Raw genomic sequence first — 18,651 nt, forward strand, 5'->3', positions numbered from 1 at the left:
TAAATGGAGTCTGGGAAGCTACTCTTCCTGAGCTAGATTCCTTAATGCAATTTTTTGAGTTTTCTATTACAAGAGATGGAAGGTCCTTTAGGAACACACTGCTCTGCATAAAAACAACGGGTAAGGAGTGAGGGGGACAGATATTCAAGGCTCTTCCTTTTGAAAGGAATGATGGATAATAAAGGCCTAAAATCGGATTGCAAGTTGAACTTTTAGTAACTGCTCTCAAATTTTGGATTCACATCAATTCTGCCCATTTAAATTCCTTTCAGCTTTTCAGTTGTTTCTTTTTTCCAGAGACAAGCTATTAAAGCACATTGGCTCTCAAAATCCCAAAAGATCATTACCAAAAGGACAGTAAAAAGTATATAATACATTCTCTACTTATTTTAATAAGCAGCTGCTTCAGATGAAAGACTTCAAAATAAATGTATTAAAAAAAGCACTTTCATAAATCCATATTGGCAAGGTATGATAGAAGCCATAAATGAGATTAAAAGTAAATTTCTTTAGGCTCACAGAAGAGAAAATGATCAATTCCAATTTGGGAGCTTGGTCTGCAAGACACTGGTCACCACTTGGATCCAAGTGCAATTATTTTGGCAACAAACTGCAAAATGATCCATTTCTACGGAATCTGCAATAAGCTTAATTAGCATTCTGGAAAGGTCAAACAGAAAAGCCAAAACACACTACACTCTGTCTTCACCATTTACTTAGTGTCATGGCTCATGAAGCAAAGAAATTGTTCGCCCCAGGAAACTGCTAATTTAGATTGAGCCAATTATCACCGGGATAATCTCTGTCCCATCCTGATTTTCAAGGAGTTTCCACAGGTTGACGGTTTATGTCTCTCTTTCCTATGTATCAAATTTTAGCTAATCCTCTGGGATAGGGGAATGAATATTGTCAGTAAAAAGCATTTTAAAATGTGCCTGTGACTTTGCCATCTTACACTGGAGTTTCCTTCTTTATGGTTAATGAGAGTTCTAGAGAAAGAACAAAAGGATCAAATATGGCTACAGCCACGGCAGCTACGAGCGGAAAAGGGAGGTGACATCCACATGTCAGTGTCGGAACGCCTCTCCCGTAGGGAGTGTCAGTTGCACCATTAAAGGTTGTCCCTCTTTACCTTCAAGTGACCTGGCACCAGGAAGCACCCTACGGCTCCTCGTGGTAGCCAGAACTTACCACGAATATACATGTAAGCTCACTTAAGGCCATGAGGTCAAGCACGAGCAACACGTGGTCACTGAGGGAGATGTGCCTGCTCTGATGTGTCACCACGTCCAACGTAGAGAAGGGACTGCTAGGAGAACTGCGCTTGAATTCTGCCTCCAGCAGCTTCTGAGCGAAGTTTCTTTAGGCTCGCAGAAGAGAAAATGATCAATTCCAATTTGGGAGCTTGGTCTACAAGAGCCACTGGTCACCACTTGGATCCAGGTGCAAATATTTTGGCCACAAACTGCAAAATGATCCATTTCTATGGAATCTGCAATAAGCTTAATTAGGGTTCTGGAAAGGTCTACCAGAAAAGCCAAAACACACTACACTCCTGCACCACATCATCTTGAGGAAATTACTCCTCTCGACCACAGGTACCCCATTTGTGAAACTGGATTTGAAACCACTTGCCTCACAATGTTACCGTGTAAATTACACAACAATCCAGGCAAAATTGTTGGCACAGTGGCCAGGACCGGGAAAGAGCTAAATAAACGGTAGCTAACATTCCTGCTGGCTCTATGACCCCGAGAAAGCAGAACTTGCCCCTCGGGTGAACGCTGGCTGCCCCTCAAAAGTTTTTGTGATGATTAAACACACATATATTGTGCTATTAAAATATAACTTATTAAAATCTCCTAGTAAAATGGTTTGTCTTGGGATGGTGCTTAATAAATATTAGCCTAATCTGAACCTGCATTCTCAATATAGCTTCTTAGGGTTACAATAATGTGGAATTGATTAACCTGATGTGAACAATAGAAACTTTAAGACTTTGCTCCATGATAATGAAACTTTGTTTTATTCCATTCTATTTAAGCACCATCTTGAGGAAATTGAGTCACTAGAAAACAGATACAGGATAAAATTGAATAAGCTTCTTACTACACAGTCACAAGAGATTTATTTAAAGGTACTGGAGAACTTGAGCACACTAGTGTCTCTTGATAAAGTCAAATATTTATTCTTTTAATTTCCAGGTCAATAGAAGGGCAAAAAATGGCTTTTTGCAGGGATGACATAGTGACTTAGGAAAACTGTGGGAGAAGATTCCCAGAATTACCTGTCACTATCTCAGCCTTAAGTCTTAAAACAAACAAAATTTATAGTAAGTTGTTCTTTGCTTTTTCTGATTATCCTGTTAGTTTTCCCAAGTATGTTCAGCAAGCCTATTGCTTGAGATTTTCACTGTGACTAGGCAAGTTCAGATTATATACTTTTCAAGGGCTGAGCTACTGGAGCGATATTAAGATGGATATGTTTGTTAGCCACTATTTTTCACAAAAACCTCTCTTCCATACACACCCATCATTACATTTTGGATGTGCTACAGACATCATTCTGGGGAAATTTTTCCAAATCTGTGTTTTATGCAAACCTAAACCTAGAGAATTTTCCAGGTCTGGTAATAATCTAAATTCATTGCTTCCCCTTTTCTGATTCCTGCAAGCATTATGCAGAAACTGCTAAAATATAGGTTAGAATGGTAAAAGGAAACTAAAATGATGGGTCGACCGTGTGGGTAAAGGATCCTCACAAATGCAAGGCTGAGTAACGCTACACCAGAAGAAACAGCACCTCCTTGTTGTATGATTAGTCTATAATTTTTTTATTTTTGAGACAGAGTCTCACTCTGTTGCCTGGGCTAGAGTGCTGTGGCATCAGCCTTGCTCACAGCAACCTCAAACTCCAGGCTCAAGCCATCCTGCTGCCTCAGCCTCTCGAATAGCTGGGACTACAGGCATGTGCCACCATGCCCGGCTAATTTTTTCTATATATTTTTAGTTGGCCAATTAATTTCTTTCTATTTTTAGTAGAGACAGGCTCTCGCTCAGGCTGGTTTCAAACTCCTGACCTTGAGCAATCCGCCCATCTCGGCCTCCCAAAGTGCTAGGATTACAGGCATGAGCCACCGCGCCCGGCCAATTAGTCTATGATTTAAATCTACTCCATAAAGAAGGAAAGCCACACAATAAAAACAAAATTACATATAATATGACATAGTTTGTGGAAGATAAGTTAGGATGATCTTTTATTTCCTAATTTTTCTTTTAATTGGCCTTCTAATTATGAAACATATATAGACCCATATATAGGTCCCATATAATATGGGACCATGGGAGACATAACCCGCATCTTTTTAATGGTTCTAACATATCGATGCATAGTATTTATTAATACAAAAATTATATAGAAAGAAATTATATTGAAATTTCACTCTAGTAACAACTATTTTAGAGCATTTAGAAGCCTCCATATGCCACCAATGAAATAAACGTATGGAAATGGAAGCTATGGCTGCTCCCAACCACTTGGATTGCAGGGAAAAGACCATCTTTTACTTAGACGAACTATAGACAGGGCACACCTGGTGCCTGAGAAAGGCTGTACTCATCTTACTCATGCATCCATCATTAAGCATGAAACAGTCAATGATGAATCAATAAAATATATCCCTCTGTTAAGAATATGGTATCTATACCCTAGAGGCTACTTTTCTGACTTGAATAATTTATCATGTTTATCAAGGCTTCTTTCTCTACCAGATATAAAACCAACACCTGGTTAGAAAATTTACTTTGACTCTTTCCAAAATAGCAGTGTGTCCTTGAGTGTACAGTCACTGCAACTCTTACACATAGACAAATGAGCAGCAGTACCACAGTAGAAAATTATTTTTAAAGTCTAATGAAAATCTGGCTTCAAAAAATAACACAATTTTAAAAACAATACATCGTATAAAAAGCAATATGTGTAAATTTGTGTGTGCGTGTGTATTCTATTTCATTGCAAGTAGCACAATTCTTGAAAAGTGATAAAATAGACCCTTAGTAAAATTTTGGTGAACAAGCAAGAAGGAAAAAAAGGCAGGGGAGAAAAGAGAAGGCAAGAGGAAGGTAGGATGTCCATGTCATGTTCCCTATGTACAAAACTCTAGCATTTATGCTTCTGACTGAATTAAATACATTCCTCATATAAGAACTGAGCATCTTACCTCTAGGACTTTAAAGCCTTTCTGCATGACCTTGTATATCATGCAACACCTTTTTAGTCTTAAGATTCACTGGAAGAGTATTAAATATGTTAACTAACATGCACTGACTCTAACTTTTTTTTCTTTAAATATAGTTTCAGTGTTTCATACTTATCTATAGCAGCATACTGGTTGTTAATTTTGAGGGAGGAGGGAGGCTTACAGTAGAAAACTAGATAGTATCTTCCCTTAGGAAAAGTTCTGGGATAATTAAATGTTTGAACCCCTTTAAAGAATACAACTAAAAGATTAAACAGACTGGGGCATCTCTTGTATGACACTGAGAAATGTGAAAAAGAACAAAGTTTTACTTAGTGTCCATTAGGTGTCAATTTCATACATACTATCTCATTTAATCTTTATAGTAACCTCTAACCTAATCAGATAGATTATGAAACAAAGAGATTAAGTAATTAGCCTAATTCAGAGTCACACTGCTAGTTAGTAGCAGAGCTGAAATTCAAAAGCAGTTTCCTTCATTCCAAAGCACATATTGCTTATACCCTACACCACATTAACAGTTTCTAAATTGGGATGATGGTGATAAAATGAGATACTGTGTATTGTCATTCAATTGGATACTTTTCAGTTTTTGGTTTTGGCTTTTGAACTAAAATGATCTTCTTTCTTCATGCCTATGCTATGTAATTATGATGGTACAGTGGTAAATAGAACACCTCTTTCCTCTACATTAACAGCTGTCCCATTTCTAATAAAAGGCAATGTTAACTCAATAGCATTCATGTATGCCATGTACCCACTTGTATATATATGTCAAACTTTCCGGCTAATTTTCATACTAGCACTTGCAAGTGAGCTTCCTTATTTCTTCAGTAAACTTCCGTATATGACTTGGGTTACCCAGCAATAGTTGGGCGTTAAGGGAGAAAAAGGTACATTTAAAAAAGAAAATTCAGAAACTGGTGAGGTTCCTAGAAGCAAGTGAGAACAAGAAAGAGCAGAAGGAGAAGAGGAGGCAGAGTTGCTTCACAAAGCACACACACACACAAGCAGCCAAAATATATTGTGGCCATGAAGAGAGGTTTTCTTAGTGATTAGTGACCTCTATTTCCATTCCATAAAATCATTTCTCAGTTTGTAGGGTCATGACTCCATCTGCACAGTTGCTGGTTCATTGTTACATATTGTCCCAGTGTTGAAAAACAAGTCATCAGCCAGTTTAAATATTATTGACTCATTGATTGAATTCTTTTACAAAGAGTGCATGTTGGGATGAAAGGCCAGTCTTTTGTTGTTTTTAGAATACTTATTCGAGCTGTACATGCAACTATATTATTCTTTCACTATCAATTTTCAGTTTGCTGTCAAGAAGTACTAAATTTATGATGGATCTACGTAGTTTGCTATAAAAAAGTTTTAAGGTTAGGGAGAAATACACAATCATTAATCTTATGGGGTTTTGTTAAACATGATATTGCCATGAAAATGCAAATATCCATTTGCCTTTTCTCCAAACCACAAATAGATTTCATTGCCATAAATTTAAATAATTCTTTACGTCCATGTCCACACATCTTTCATGAGTGACAATCATCTGGACAACCAGAAATAAGCGGTATAGCCAACAGTCTTATTGTTGAATGGGCCCAATGACATATGCTTAGAAGGAAGGATGATGAAGATAGACAGGTTTGTTCGCACTATCACTCACACTTAAAGGCTACGTACTAATCCTAAATTTTAATGGATAATAACAGCAATAATAATGGCAGCTAAGAGTCGATTACTTACTATTAGAAACTCTCCTGAGTATTTTACTTGTAATAGTTTTCTTTTCCCTTCAAAACAATTCTATAAAGGTAGGTACTATTATTAACCTTACTTTACAGGTGAGGAAGGTGAAGCTAAGCTACCTTGGAAAAGGAACTTGCCAAAAGTCACACATTTGGCATGAGCCAGCCTGAGCTGGAATACAAGATTTTCCGACATCGAAGCCCTGCTACACTGCTTACTAATGTCACTAGAGGTGGCAGGAACTGTCCGAGTCCTTCTAAAACAGCTCCTTACTCATTCAGGACTGACTTTTTACCAAACCTGGGGGGAAAAGGACAAAGGAAAAGCTAGCACCACTTGAGCCTACACTAGCCACGTCAGGGTAAAATTGGTTCAATCCTCAATATCACTTTTTCGACAAAACAAAGATCCTTTTTGGAAGGAAAACTACACGTAAAATCTTCGATGCATTTTTTCACAGCTTGAACACATTCAGATGTGCCTTCCTGGATTTCGTATTACTATCTCTGCCAGCCTCCAACTACTAAAACAGTGAAGGCAAGTTTTATTAGCCTCAGGTGGGTCTGGGGCTGACACAGGGTATGTCTCTTCTCCATGTGACGGTGTGACAGATGTGGTGACAAAGCCCTTATCTGCTTTATGCATGCCTCAAACCTCAGAAGAGCCGAGTGGTAGTTTTTATTCCTTGAGAAAATCTTAGTGTATGATGACCCAAACTTGCCTAGTAAGTCAGCTTACAGATTTTTTCATATACTTGTACACAGATGTAAATAAATGAAAATGAAAATTCAAAATCCCATAATTAAATATGCCCGTGACGCCAATATTTTGAATATCTGGACTTTCCTGCAAGTCCAGATATTTCACACTATCACTCACACTTAAAGGGGGTTTTGCCTCTCTTCTCGCCTAAGAAGAGTCACATAGTTGTGTAATGGTAACATCTGTGTTCCTTTGGGGAGCATGTTTAACTGATTCTAGTAATAATACCATGTATTGAGTGCCTATGTTTTTCAAAGCACTTTTAAAACACTATGAAATATTTTAAATCAGTATACATCTGAACAATACTAGGCTTTTATAACTATATATTATTCGTGTTCTTCTGAATCTTTAAAATTTCTATTTTGTATCCATTTCTGCATTGATTTTAAGTGTGGGCTTCATTTTAACATGTTTTGATTTACCTTAAACAAGAAAAAAAGAATCAATGCATGCAAAGCCCAACAATGCCCTATCTTTTAATCAGCGCTACTGAGCCATTCATCTGGGGGGAGGTAGAGTTCTCTGTTCTCCCAGCACTCAAGATGCATGTATGTCAGTCTTCTAAGGCTTCTCCCAAAGTGTCAGAGAGGAACAAGTAGCACCACCAAAATATCTGGGAGTAATCTGACACAGCCTGCCACAAGCATTAAAGTTCTTCATTGTATCTTACTGCTTTAAAAAATTCATAGCATTTTACATTCTAGCCTATAATATAACAATGTGTGCTTTACTATAAACATCAAGAGGTTTTTCCCACAGTCTCTATAAGTAAAAGTAGACACTGCATGAATGTTCCTCACAAGTATGCCCCAGCCTCAGGATACTGGTATATTTCTGGTGCTAAAAAGGCCTTGGTTAAAAAGCATGGATGGTGTAGCAAGTTTTATTTTAACATATTAACTGTCATGTGAGTTGTATTTAACTCATAGTTTTGAGCCAGAGGCCTCATGAAGCATATGTAACTCACATGTCTCTACCTTGGGAACCACGTGAACTATTTTTCAAGTTGCATATTTAACTCATGCACAGAAAACAATAAAAAATAACAAATTTTCATTAAATTAGAAAGGATCATTTTGTTTTCGAAGTTCTTATTCTATTTTCCTAATAAAATGCCATGGCCCCAAGGAAAACATTTTTTTTTTCTAATGTGGCAGTCAATGTGTTAAGGAACATCGACCTATAGCTAATTGCATAACTCTGATTTCTAGTACTACCAACATTTGTCTGACACAACTGTCCGTTTTCCTACTAGAGAAGATCTAAAATAACTTTTGTCAAAGTAAATCCTTTTTTCAAACGCCTTCCGTATTGTACACTGGTGATGAATTACTCCAAGAAACATTCCAAAGACCAAATTGAACATTGTATTTGTGAAAAATTTCTGATGTCAACTCATGTTTGGCAAGATAGATGTTAAAGTACTGAGATATATAGAATCAAATTGCTTACTCAGAAGTTATTTTTACTTTTATGTTTTGCCTGACTCTAGAATATAAATCTACTCCTAGAACATAACATTCCTTCTTTTGTTTCTTCTTTTCCTTTCCTTTCTTTTCTTATTTACATTGTCTAGTAGAGATAAACTATAAAGCTCTACTTTATCACTAGGCAATTCTAATCTCAATTTCTTTTTTTCATCCTTCATTACTTATATGAAGTAAATGGGGAACTTTGTTTCTTTTATAAGCTTAAAATATCTATTAAGAGTTTACTTGAAGAAAGAGATTCCTATAGCAATTAGGAAGTGGCAGCAGACTAGGTCTGTTCCGTCTTTGTATCTGTTAATATATGTATCTGGGTTTCCTCACTTGTAAGATCACAAAAAATGTGCACATCAATTACTTGCAAATAATGCAGTTTGAGTTAATTTCACAATATTGAGCTGGTTATGTTCACATTCCAGAGCTCTTGGGTTCACTTCCTTATTGAATCACACAGCTAAGATACCTCCGACTTCAAGTGAGACTTCCAATTCAGTAGCATAGCTTCTCAGAGAACATAAAAGAAGACCCACTCCTGAGGATCACGACAGCAATTTGGAAATCTGTGAGCACGGGGCCTACGCCCTCCTCCAAAGACGGGGCCAGCGCAGACAGTAAGCACGGTGGCCTCACCTGGGTCAGGCGGCACACAGGCACAGGAAAAGTGAGTATTGTAGCCCACTTTGAAGTTGGAGTTGATGGGGTAGTAATCTGCTAGCTTGATCATCTTCTTGAAAGCATCGTAGATAAAGATGAAGCTAATCAAGGAAGAGAAGCCCTCTTCCGTGAAACGAGTGAAGTACTGAACCAAGAAGCTGGCATCAGTGGCTACTAAAATGAGACACAGGAAGGCTGACCACAGGCCAATCCAAAGGCGAAACTCCAAATAGTCAAAATTATTGTCTCTGAAAGAAGAAAGAATGGTGTTTAGACTCCTCCTCTGTGAAACATAAAGAATAATATAAAACTAATGTCTACAGAATGATTGCTAAAAATACACGATCACTTTTAGCCACTAGATACAAAACTCGATTCTATCTAGAAAGTACTAACTTTAAGAGATTTGGTCTAGTGGCATAAATAAAGTAAAAATAGAAGTTTAAGAGAAGACCATCGGAAGTAGTCATACCATTTACATGTGAATAACTCATTATTTTTCTCATTCAAAAAATATGGTCTCTGCCTTCATGGAGTTTACAGAGTAAATAATTGGAAAGCCTAACACTGGTACTAAGTGTGTATTTGATAAATATGAATTTTACTGGTTAATGAAGACACTGCAATCAATATGTTCTCTATCCCCAAGCCATTGTAGTCTACTGAGGGAAACAAATTGATAAACATAATCAGGCACTATAAAATACTAAGTGATAGTGTTATCAAAGAAGGAGTTACTAATTTTGGCTGGGGAGACAGAGTTGCAGAAAATACTCAAGGTATTTAAGGATAAGTAGGAACCTTCCAGACAGATCAGGGACAGTCAGGCCAGGAAGAGGCAAGAGTAGCTAAAAAGGCATGTGGCATGAGATGGTGCATTTAGGCTCACTGTGGACAGAGTGCCACCAACGTGAAAAGATGACGTTAAAAATGTAGGCTGTTATCAGCTCAAGAATGGCTGCCTCACCACACCAGACTTTACCGCCTCTCATGAAGTCTGCCCACAGATCTTATATCCTGATGCTGAAGTTGCGTGTGAAGCATCTTGTGACCACCTTTTCCTGCCTGCGTCTGTCCCACATCAGACTTAGAACAGGCCACCTCCATCCGAGAAGGCCATCGCCTTTAGACACACCTTCTCATTTCTTGCAACTGAATTAATTCAAGATTCACAACTATGAAAAAATAGGCTAAGTGTCAACATTTTACCATTCTATGATTTTTTCAAAAATAGGTGAAGGGTGCTTTAAAGTGATTTTTAACTCATAATTTATTTGTAATGAAAAGGCAAATAGCATTTCTTGCATGAGAAAAAGAAATAAATCAAGGATCATGCATGCTTCAAGCTCTACGGCCTTGCTTTTAGACAGTGCGTTTCTGATAGCTGCTAGTGATATATTTTATAATGTTCCAAAGGCGTCATCTCCCCACTGTACATCACCAACCCCATCCAGGCCACCAGTTAAGTCTCTGCCTGGTGAGAACCTCCTCACTGGTATCTATGCCTGCCCTGCTTAAAGCCATTTTCCACACCAAAGCCAAAACAGTATTTTAAAATGTAAATCAGATACCCAGCATTTATCATATACCTTACATTTCAGTAAGCTTCCCACTGCCCTTAGAATAAAATTCAAATTTTCTTACTAGATGAATGAATGAATGAATGAATGCATTCCTGTAGCTGAAGACTTGACTAAGACAGGCACTGTCTTTGGCTTATGGACCATAAGACTTTGGCTCATGAACTATTACATGTCACCAGGACACAACTGGTCCTGTGATAGCTGAAAATTATAGCATATGGGAATTAAAAGTCACTTAGGTACTGCGATGGTTAATTTTGTGTCAACTTGACTGGACTACAAGGTGACCAGATATTTGATCAAACATTATTCTAGGTGTTCCTTTAAACATATTTTTGGAAGGACTAACATTTAAGTTGGGAGGCTTTGAATACAGCAGGTCACCCTCAATAACATGGGTGGGTCTCATCCAATCAGCTGAAAGCCTGAATAGAACAAAATAGATTGGCCTTCCCCTGGGCAAGAGATAATTTTCCAGCACACTGCCTTTGAACTTCTGCAACATCAGCTCTTCCTGATTCTATAACAGATGGTCTTTGGACTCAGACTGGTTCACTGGCTCTCCTGGGTCTCCAGTCGGGAAGCTTGCTCTGTGGATTTTGGACTTGCCAGCCTCTATAATTGCATGAGCCAATTACACACACACACACACACACACACACACACACACACACACACACGTGTGCACACACACACACACCACTTACTGGTTCTGTTTCCCTGGAGAACACTAATCACATACCAATTTGTCAAATATGCCTCATTTTATAGATGAGGACACTAAGACCAATGGAAGTCACTTATCCAAGGTCAAGTTTTAACAGCAGAGCTGGGCCAGAAACCAAATCTCTTGATTCTTGAATGGTCCTTTTAAAAATTATATTCTGGTTCCCCTATCCAATTTGTATTTAGCTCAAGATAGGGTAGGCAAAACAAAGTTATTGTCCTTTGTTTCCCTCTTCTCATCAAATCACACAAACTGGGATACATTTCCAAAGCAGGACATTATTAACACTGGGGTAGAAAGTAATTGTCTACAGCTTTTCTGGAATCTTTCTGAAGACAGCTTAGGTATTCCCTTCCAGTTCTCCTTAAGCATGGGATCCTATTGTTTAATCTTATGCATGTCTTCAAGAGATAAGTATACTATAGAAAAAAACTGAATTCTAATTTGGGATAATTTACATTTATCAAACAATGAGTCAATGTCACAATAAGAGCTCAGCAACATAGTTTTACTACTTCTGAGCCAACACACTTTTTTCTTAAAATAAAAGTTCTCAACAATTACCTAGCTTGGTTTCTCTAGGAAGCTGAAAGTTAGGGCAATCTTGATTTGTTCTAAGAATGCTAGTAGTTGTTTAGAGAATTGATGTTTACAAGATAGGCTGAGTAACAAATCCATTAACTAGCTAAGGGTTAGAAACACCATCAGTTTGGGTACAAAGGAAAAACTACATGTATAAACTTAAATCTTAGAACCTAAACAATATACCAAATTAGCTGCTCTAAAAGAGTTAAATACTAGAGAGTTCAATAAGAATGACTCAAGTAAAGTCAATAAAACCTATGGCACTTCATTAGGAAAGTGGTATGTTTAGAGAATCGAGAAGAAAGAGGAATAAAAGATGTGAAACTTAAACAAGTTGATCATCAGTAATGACTATAATAAAATAGTACTATTACATCCAAAAAGTCCCCTTGGTGCCAAGTTTAAATAGCAATTAAGTTATAAAAAGCAACAGGAAATGATATTAGAGACCGAAGAAGAAATTATGGTCAATTAGGAGAAAACAGATTTACATCTTTATGCTAGCATTCAGTATTCCTAGATATTTTGAGTTATAGCTTCTCAGTAGCATAAAACCAAGGATACAGAGAGACTGCAGAGTCACATCTGAAACATGCTACAGAAATTAATGTGCAGCCACTGACAAATATACATACAAACTCCCTAAACTAAAGGAATAAATCCAGCAATATAATGGAAGAAAATAATAATTTGAAGGTCTAAATAGTTCAAAGAATATAGGAAAGAAATTACTGAGTGACCAAATGATAATAATAGAAGCCAAAATCCAACTTTAATTGTGAAGTTTTTATATGGCTTGGAGCACATTGCTAAAACTTCTTTGAGATTCCTTATTCAAGGAAAAAAAAGGGGCCTAATTCTCTATTTTGGGGATACAAAGTATAAAAATAATGCAAAAGAGATTGCAAAATTTAGGTAATAAACTACAAGTGTCTTTTGGAAAATCATGAGCTAGTTTCTTCATTCTATTACTAATCTTAAGAGGTGACAGCATATAATTCATATTCCTTTATGATCCTCCCTTTTACAAGGCAAATATTAAAACCTCACACATAAATCTATGGATTATGTGGAGTTACTGTTTGAGTCCATTGAACCTACAAAAAAAAGATTTACCTAATTTTCCAAAAATGTTAAAATATATTGGAGGAAATCTGAGCAAGACAAAATAAAATAATTTCTTAACTGAAGGACAGCTCAGAGCCCTTAGTATGCTAAAGTATAAAGTGAATTACCAAGAGAGGGAAATCATATAGGTACTTTCCAGATTTATTGGGATCACAGATTTTTTTTTCATGGGACATCTAATGAAACTAATAGTAGATGAAACACACTTTAGGAAACAATGATCTATACAAATATTCTGTATCTAGACAAAATATCACTGCTGCTGTAACACAAGCAAATGATGTAACATTGTGAATAAAATAATGTTTGGCACATAATACTCAGTGATGTAAAATTTAAAGCATGGTTTTTCAAATGTTTCTTGTTGCTTTATAACTGTTTTCAAATAAATCCACTGGAGCTACGTTATGCTACCAATTATGTTAAAACAAAAGGGAAAGTGAGAGAAGAACTTGTTCAGTGAAAATAAATCATTTCTGCCCCACAATTATTTAAAGCAAACTGAGATGCAAACATTTTCTGTAGATTAGGGTTCTGATCATATTTCATCCAATAAATCTTTCTGCAAAGGTTGTGCATGTTTGTTCCTGTTTATAGTACATTCTTGTTTAATCTTTCCATAACGGCTTTCTTGTCTCACACGATGTTTTCTTAAACATATAAAAGCTGTTTGACTCTTTCTATAAACTGACATGAATAAAATTCTTTCCAAAGTTCTTTTGAGAATTATGATGGAGGAGGGATTTGTAATGAGGATCTGCAGAAAACTCATAACATTGTTTAAAATTTGGAACTTAACATTCTTAGAAGACTCTTGCTGATGTTCTCAACCCACTTTTTAAAAAATTGGTTTTAAATTCTAATTCCCTCCTCTAGTTTATGATCATTTTTGATAACATGGAGAGTTTGAAAGGGTATATATGAGTCCTTAAGTTCATGAGATACTATGTAGTGACATCTCTAAAATTAAAATCCTAAAAATGTATAATAATGTAAGAATATGGAAATTCCAACAAGGAGTATTAGTAAGCCATATGAAATTCTGCAATCTACCTAAGGATTGAGTTCTGCCAGTAAAAGCCATTCTCTCTTAGAGGTATCAAGGGCATTACAAAGAGGCCAGAATACTCAACTGAATTTTCAATCTATTTGCGTACTAATGTGGCCACTTGGATAATTCACTTACCTCAATTTTCCCCTTCTTAAAATGACCCATCAATTTCTAAAAGAAGATATGAATATCGTAACTGTCATGCTCATTAGCAATGTCTAGTGATTCCTTAAGGGACTTGGGCTCTGCAGTCAGAAAGCAGGAATTCAAATCACAGCCTTACCAATGACTGCTGATGTAACACTCAGCCATTTACTTATTCCGTGCTGTACCTGTTTTCTCGTTTGTAAAACAGGATGTGGTCCCTACCTCCTAGGATCACTGTAAGAATCAAATGAGTCCGTACACGTAAAGTGCTTAGGATAACTCGTGGCACGTGATCAGCACTCAGTAAGTGTTAGTGATTACTCAGCTGAGTCTGAAAGCTGTCTTAGTTAAGAGCACCAGAACTGGGGTAGGAGGCGTAGACTGAGTAACAGGCATCCAGTCTTTTCCACTAATGAACCGTGTGACCTTACACAAGTCATTTAATTTCTCTAGCACATCAGGAAGGACCCTGACAGGAAACAGAAAGCATTCTCAACCTCAAACAAGATTCTGAGGAAAACTTCAATAAAGGGGCTATTCACGGAAGCGTGAGTAACAAAGAATGAAGAGGCGCTCGGGGCCCAGCAAGGACAGGAAGCCATTGCTAAGCCCAGGCATGAAAAGGCCAAGGGAGAAACGGTGACCAGAGCCTGGCGGGGGCTGGGCCATGGGACAGGGGCCGCCCGACAGGGCCTGCAGTCCAGACTGCTGTGCCACGGCAGAGACAGCGAGGAGGGAGAGGCAGACACACTCAGACCACTCTCTCTCCGCCTGTCCCGCAGCGGCAGCCCATTAGCCAAACTCAGCAGGAAGCCAGAGAGCAAAGGAGCCCGGATGTTGCCATCCATAACTGGGCAGGGGCAAGCAGAACATACAACCCGCGGGCCTCCGCTGAATCAGAAGTAGAATGCGTGTTAGACCACTTAATCCCCAAGGCCCTTCCAACTTCCAAATCTTAACATTCCAGTCACCTGATGCGTGGAGCTACCTAATTACTATTCCACGACCTGCCTAGACTGTGAATGTTCTACAGTCGAACAATTCTCATTTATAATGAAACGTGTGCATACGTACTTGCTGAAATTAAATAGAAGCCTCTCAAAAACCAGGACAGGTCCAGTGCTGCTCAAGATAGTGAGTGGTTGACCAGCAAAAAGGCAAAAGATGGCTCCCGAGACAGCAGTGCCCAAAAAACTCTCCAACACGCCCTAAAAGTGAGAAAATACAGGTGATAAATCAAACACAGCTTTTTTTCTTCCCATCTGTGATGTCATTAGGGAAATTAATCCATACAAATATGCCATGTGAGGGTCTTAGAAAACATATCAAGAATGAAGAACAAGACTCTGAATATGAATATCATCACCATTTATTTCACTTTACATAGAATTTAATCCTTTTTTCCCTACTCCAAGGGTTGGATTGTTTCAAAGACTATAATGACTACAATGACTGGTATATAGAAGGCAAAAGGTGGCTCTGATCCTCACTAAAACTATTGTCACTTCTATCCATAAAATCATATTCTATAGTCCCACCAAATGGGTACTTTTGGTGGCATTTTTCTTTGTGGTTACCGTCAGTGTTTGTTTTAGGCTGATTTCACCCTACATACTAGGTGCGTACAAGTGGCTTTAACTTATGCACAAAATCTATTTTTTCTAGAGAAATTCTTTCAATGTAGAGAGCAAAGGGGGCCAAAAAAGTGATTTGCTCTCCATTCTGCAATTTCTGAGACATTAATTTCTTTAAAAAATATTCCTATTATATATTCATTGTCCAATATAAACTTATATAAGAGCTTCAATTAACTGTATCTAAAGAAAATAAATGTGCAGGGATATGAACAGCTAGGCTTCTGTGGCCATACTTGCTTTTAGTTATATCTCTGGAAATCGACTCATTATTTTCCTTTCAACATAACAAGAAAAGTAACACATGTCATCAAGCATCACTGACTTATAAAATTATCCTTTCTTAATTGCATCATTCAGGACTGATGCTTTCAGTTACAACAAACTAGCCTGTTTCCTATATTGGTCACTATTTCAAACTTTAGTTAGAAAAGCACAGATATATTTGTAGGAAGGTCTTTTCGTAAACCTACAATAATATTTTATCAAGGGATGATTTTTAAATGTGAAAAGATAACAAAGACATTTTATTCATACATAAAGCTATAAATCTGAACATTAAACCTTGAAAAATAAAACATTTTCAAAGGCCAGGTACAGTGGCTCATGCCTGTAATCTCAGCAGTTTGGGAGGCCAGGGCAGGAGGATTGCTTGAGGCCAAGAGTTTGAGACCAGCCTGAACAACACAGGGAGACCCCATCTCAACAAAATAATTAAAAAAAAAAAATTAGTTGAGTGTGGTGGCCCAGGAGTTTGAGGCTACAGTAATCTATGATCATGACATTGCACTCCAGCCTTGGTGACAGAGCAAGATCCTGTCTCTAAAAAAATAAAATAAAACAAAATAAAATTTCAAATGAATAAAGAAATTCTATAGCTTTAAAGGACACAATAATATATTCAGCAATAAATTAAAGAGTGGAGCAAAATTATATGATCTCTGTAACTTTATGTGTATACTAAAATAAAATGGCATAGGAAAAAAATTTGCCTTTACAATTAAACAATGAATTTCCTGTTCTTACAAGTATGATTTATGTTACATGAAACAAGCCTTTTAATCTAAACCGCCCCCCGACGGGAGCAGAGAGGATTTCTGAAAACTCTAAAGTGCTCCTCCATCAACTCGTGTTCCCAAATCCCTAGCTAACCAGCCACCTGTCGGCCTCACTAAACCACCTCTTTCCACTCTCCCACAGTTCTCCAGCGACCTTTCATTCACAAATTATTTTTAGAGAAAATACAACATGCACAAAATGATGAAGAAATTTTATTTTAGAATCCACATTCAAAGCTTAAAAACACACTAAGTTCTACTCAAAAGTCATCCCTATTGCAATGGTTACTCAACATATTTTCTACACTACTCCAGAGCCAGCAACATGCTCCTTAGAATGACATTAGCAATCGGACATCTTCCTCTCTAAAGGGAACAGTTCAATTCAGAAAGCAGTTAAAAATTCTTTAGAGCAGCACTTGGGGTTGGAGTGGGGATGGCCAAAAAACAAGGTTGACAATTAAGTAGTAAGACTGAGCTTTCTCTCATGCAAGTAAACAGACTCTCAAATGATCTAAAACAACAACTGTCCGTGGAACAGTCTAGGTGTGAGGTCTGGCAAGAGGATCTTGTAAGGAACCCCACTTCCACGGATGTCACTCTAGTGCGCGGCTGAAGGGCGCCCTCCGATTACAGCTATTCCATATATAGAACATCCAACTCATTCTTCCTCATAGGGACAGAAATCAGAGTAACAAGCAAGGATAGCAGAACCAAGACGCATTTATGCAGAGAAGACGGAAAGGGATTCCCCAGTGCCCAATACGTAGTATTTTGCTTGATCTCTTACACATTTAGACATTGAGATTCAGGAGGATTAAATGATATGAACAAATTCGCAGCAATGTGGCACAGCAAGTCTCTGGCATATGTTCCTTCCCAGCCACACCTCACCCTTGAAAAGGATAAAGGTGTACCTTGGGCTGAGATTTTCTTAGACATTCAGTTTTTCACTCCCCAAGCATATTCAGAGTGGGCTTTCTATGTCTTTATAATTTATCTTTCTTTTTGTATGACTTCCAGTAGTGTATGTGCAACATGAAAGGCAGGGTTTTGAATGCTCCATGTGGCAGGACAAGCTACACACTGGGTACGTGTGGTGGGCAAAGACACACCCCATCATTCTTTATCAAGCACAGAGGAAGGCCCTATTTCTCATCACTGCTGTGGACAGAACACAGCACTGACTGGCTGCGAGGGAGAACAGAAAGGGAAAGAGGAGGAACAGGAGATTTAGCATTCTTCACTTGATCTGACACAGCTATTCATCTCTGCGAGGGCAAGAACAGGGTCTTCCAAGTTCATCGTGTTTCTCCTTCTCCCGCCATGCTATCTGCCATACCTCCGTGCGCTCTGCAAGCATGTAGCAAATGCTAAAGGGACCAAGAAGAAACGGTCCAATGACACCCCAGGTTCCATGTATCAAAGGTCAATGGCCATTGCTGCTCATTCAGTAAATATACCGAACAGTTTCTTCCAGAAAGCGACTGTGATGTATGTGAAAAAAGCATGACTGTTAAAAGGCAGATTGTTTTTATTTCAGCACTTGATCCTTTGGTAAGTACTGCAGTTTCCATTCTGCTGCTGACAATTTTGAAACAGAGACAGGTGATTTATTATACACACTGCACTGGAAACTTGCTTAAACGTAGAGATGCTTCCAGCGTTTCTGAGAAAAGAACTATTTTGACATGTTCGCCTTCACGATACAGAACTTTTCAAAGTAATCTCTTGAGATGAATAACTCTAGTTTAACTGTAACTGGAGTTGAAAGCAATTTATAAGGTGAACTATCAGAAACCTCTTTTCTGATTTATTA

General features: G+C 37.8%; 1 protein-coding gene across 13 annotated transcripts in view; it reads right to left on the reverse strand.

Moving 5' to 3' along the window:
- Positions 1-18,651, reverse strand: part of SLC4A4 (solute carrier family 4 member 4) — a 427,648-nt gene that overhangs the window by 66,434 nt on the left and 342,563 nt on the right. For all 13 annotated transcript variants that reach the window (XM_012785922.3, XM_012785920.2, XM_012785923.2 and 10 more), the window contains 2 exons: positions 15,215-15,348; positions 8,896-9,167 (listed from right to left, as the gene is read on the reverse strand). In XM_012785922.3, the coding sequence (XP_012641376.1) occupies positions 8,896-9,167; positions 15,215-15,348 (406 nt within the window). The remainder of the gene's footprint in view (positions 1-8,895; positions 9,168-15,214; positions 15,349-18,651) is intronic.

Source organism: Microcebus murinus, chromosome 26 (assembly GCF_040939455.1).
Source record: "Microcebus murinus isolate Inina chromosome 26, M.murinus_Inina_mat1.0, whole genome shotgun sequence".
NCBI classification, from domain to species: domain Eukaryota; kingdom Metazoa; phylum Chordata; class Mammalia; order Primates; family Cheirogaleidae; genus Microcebus; species Microcebus murinus.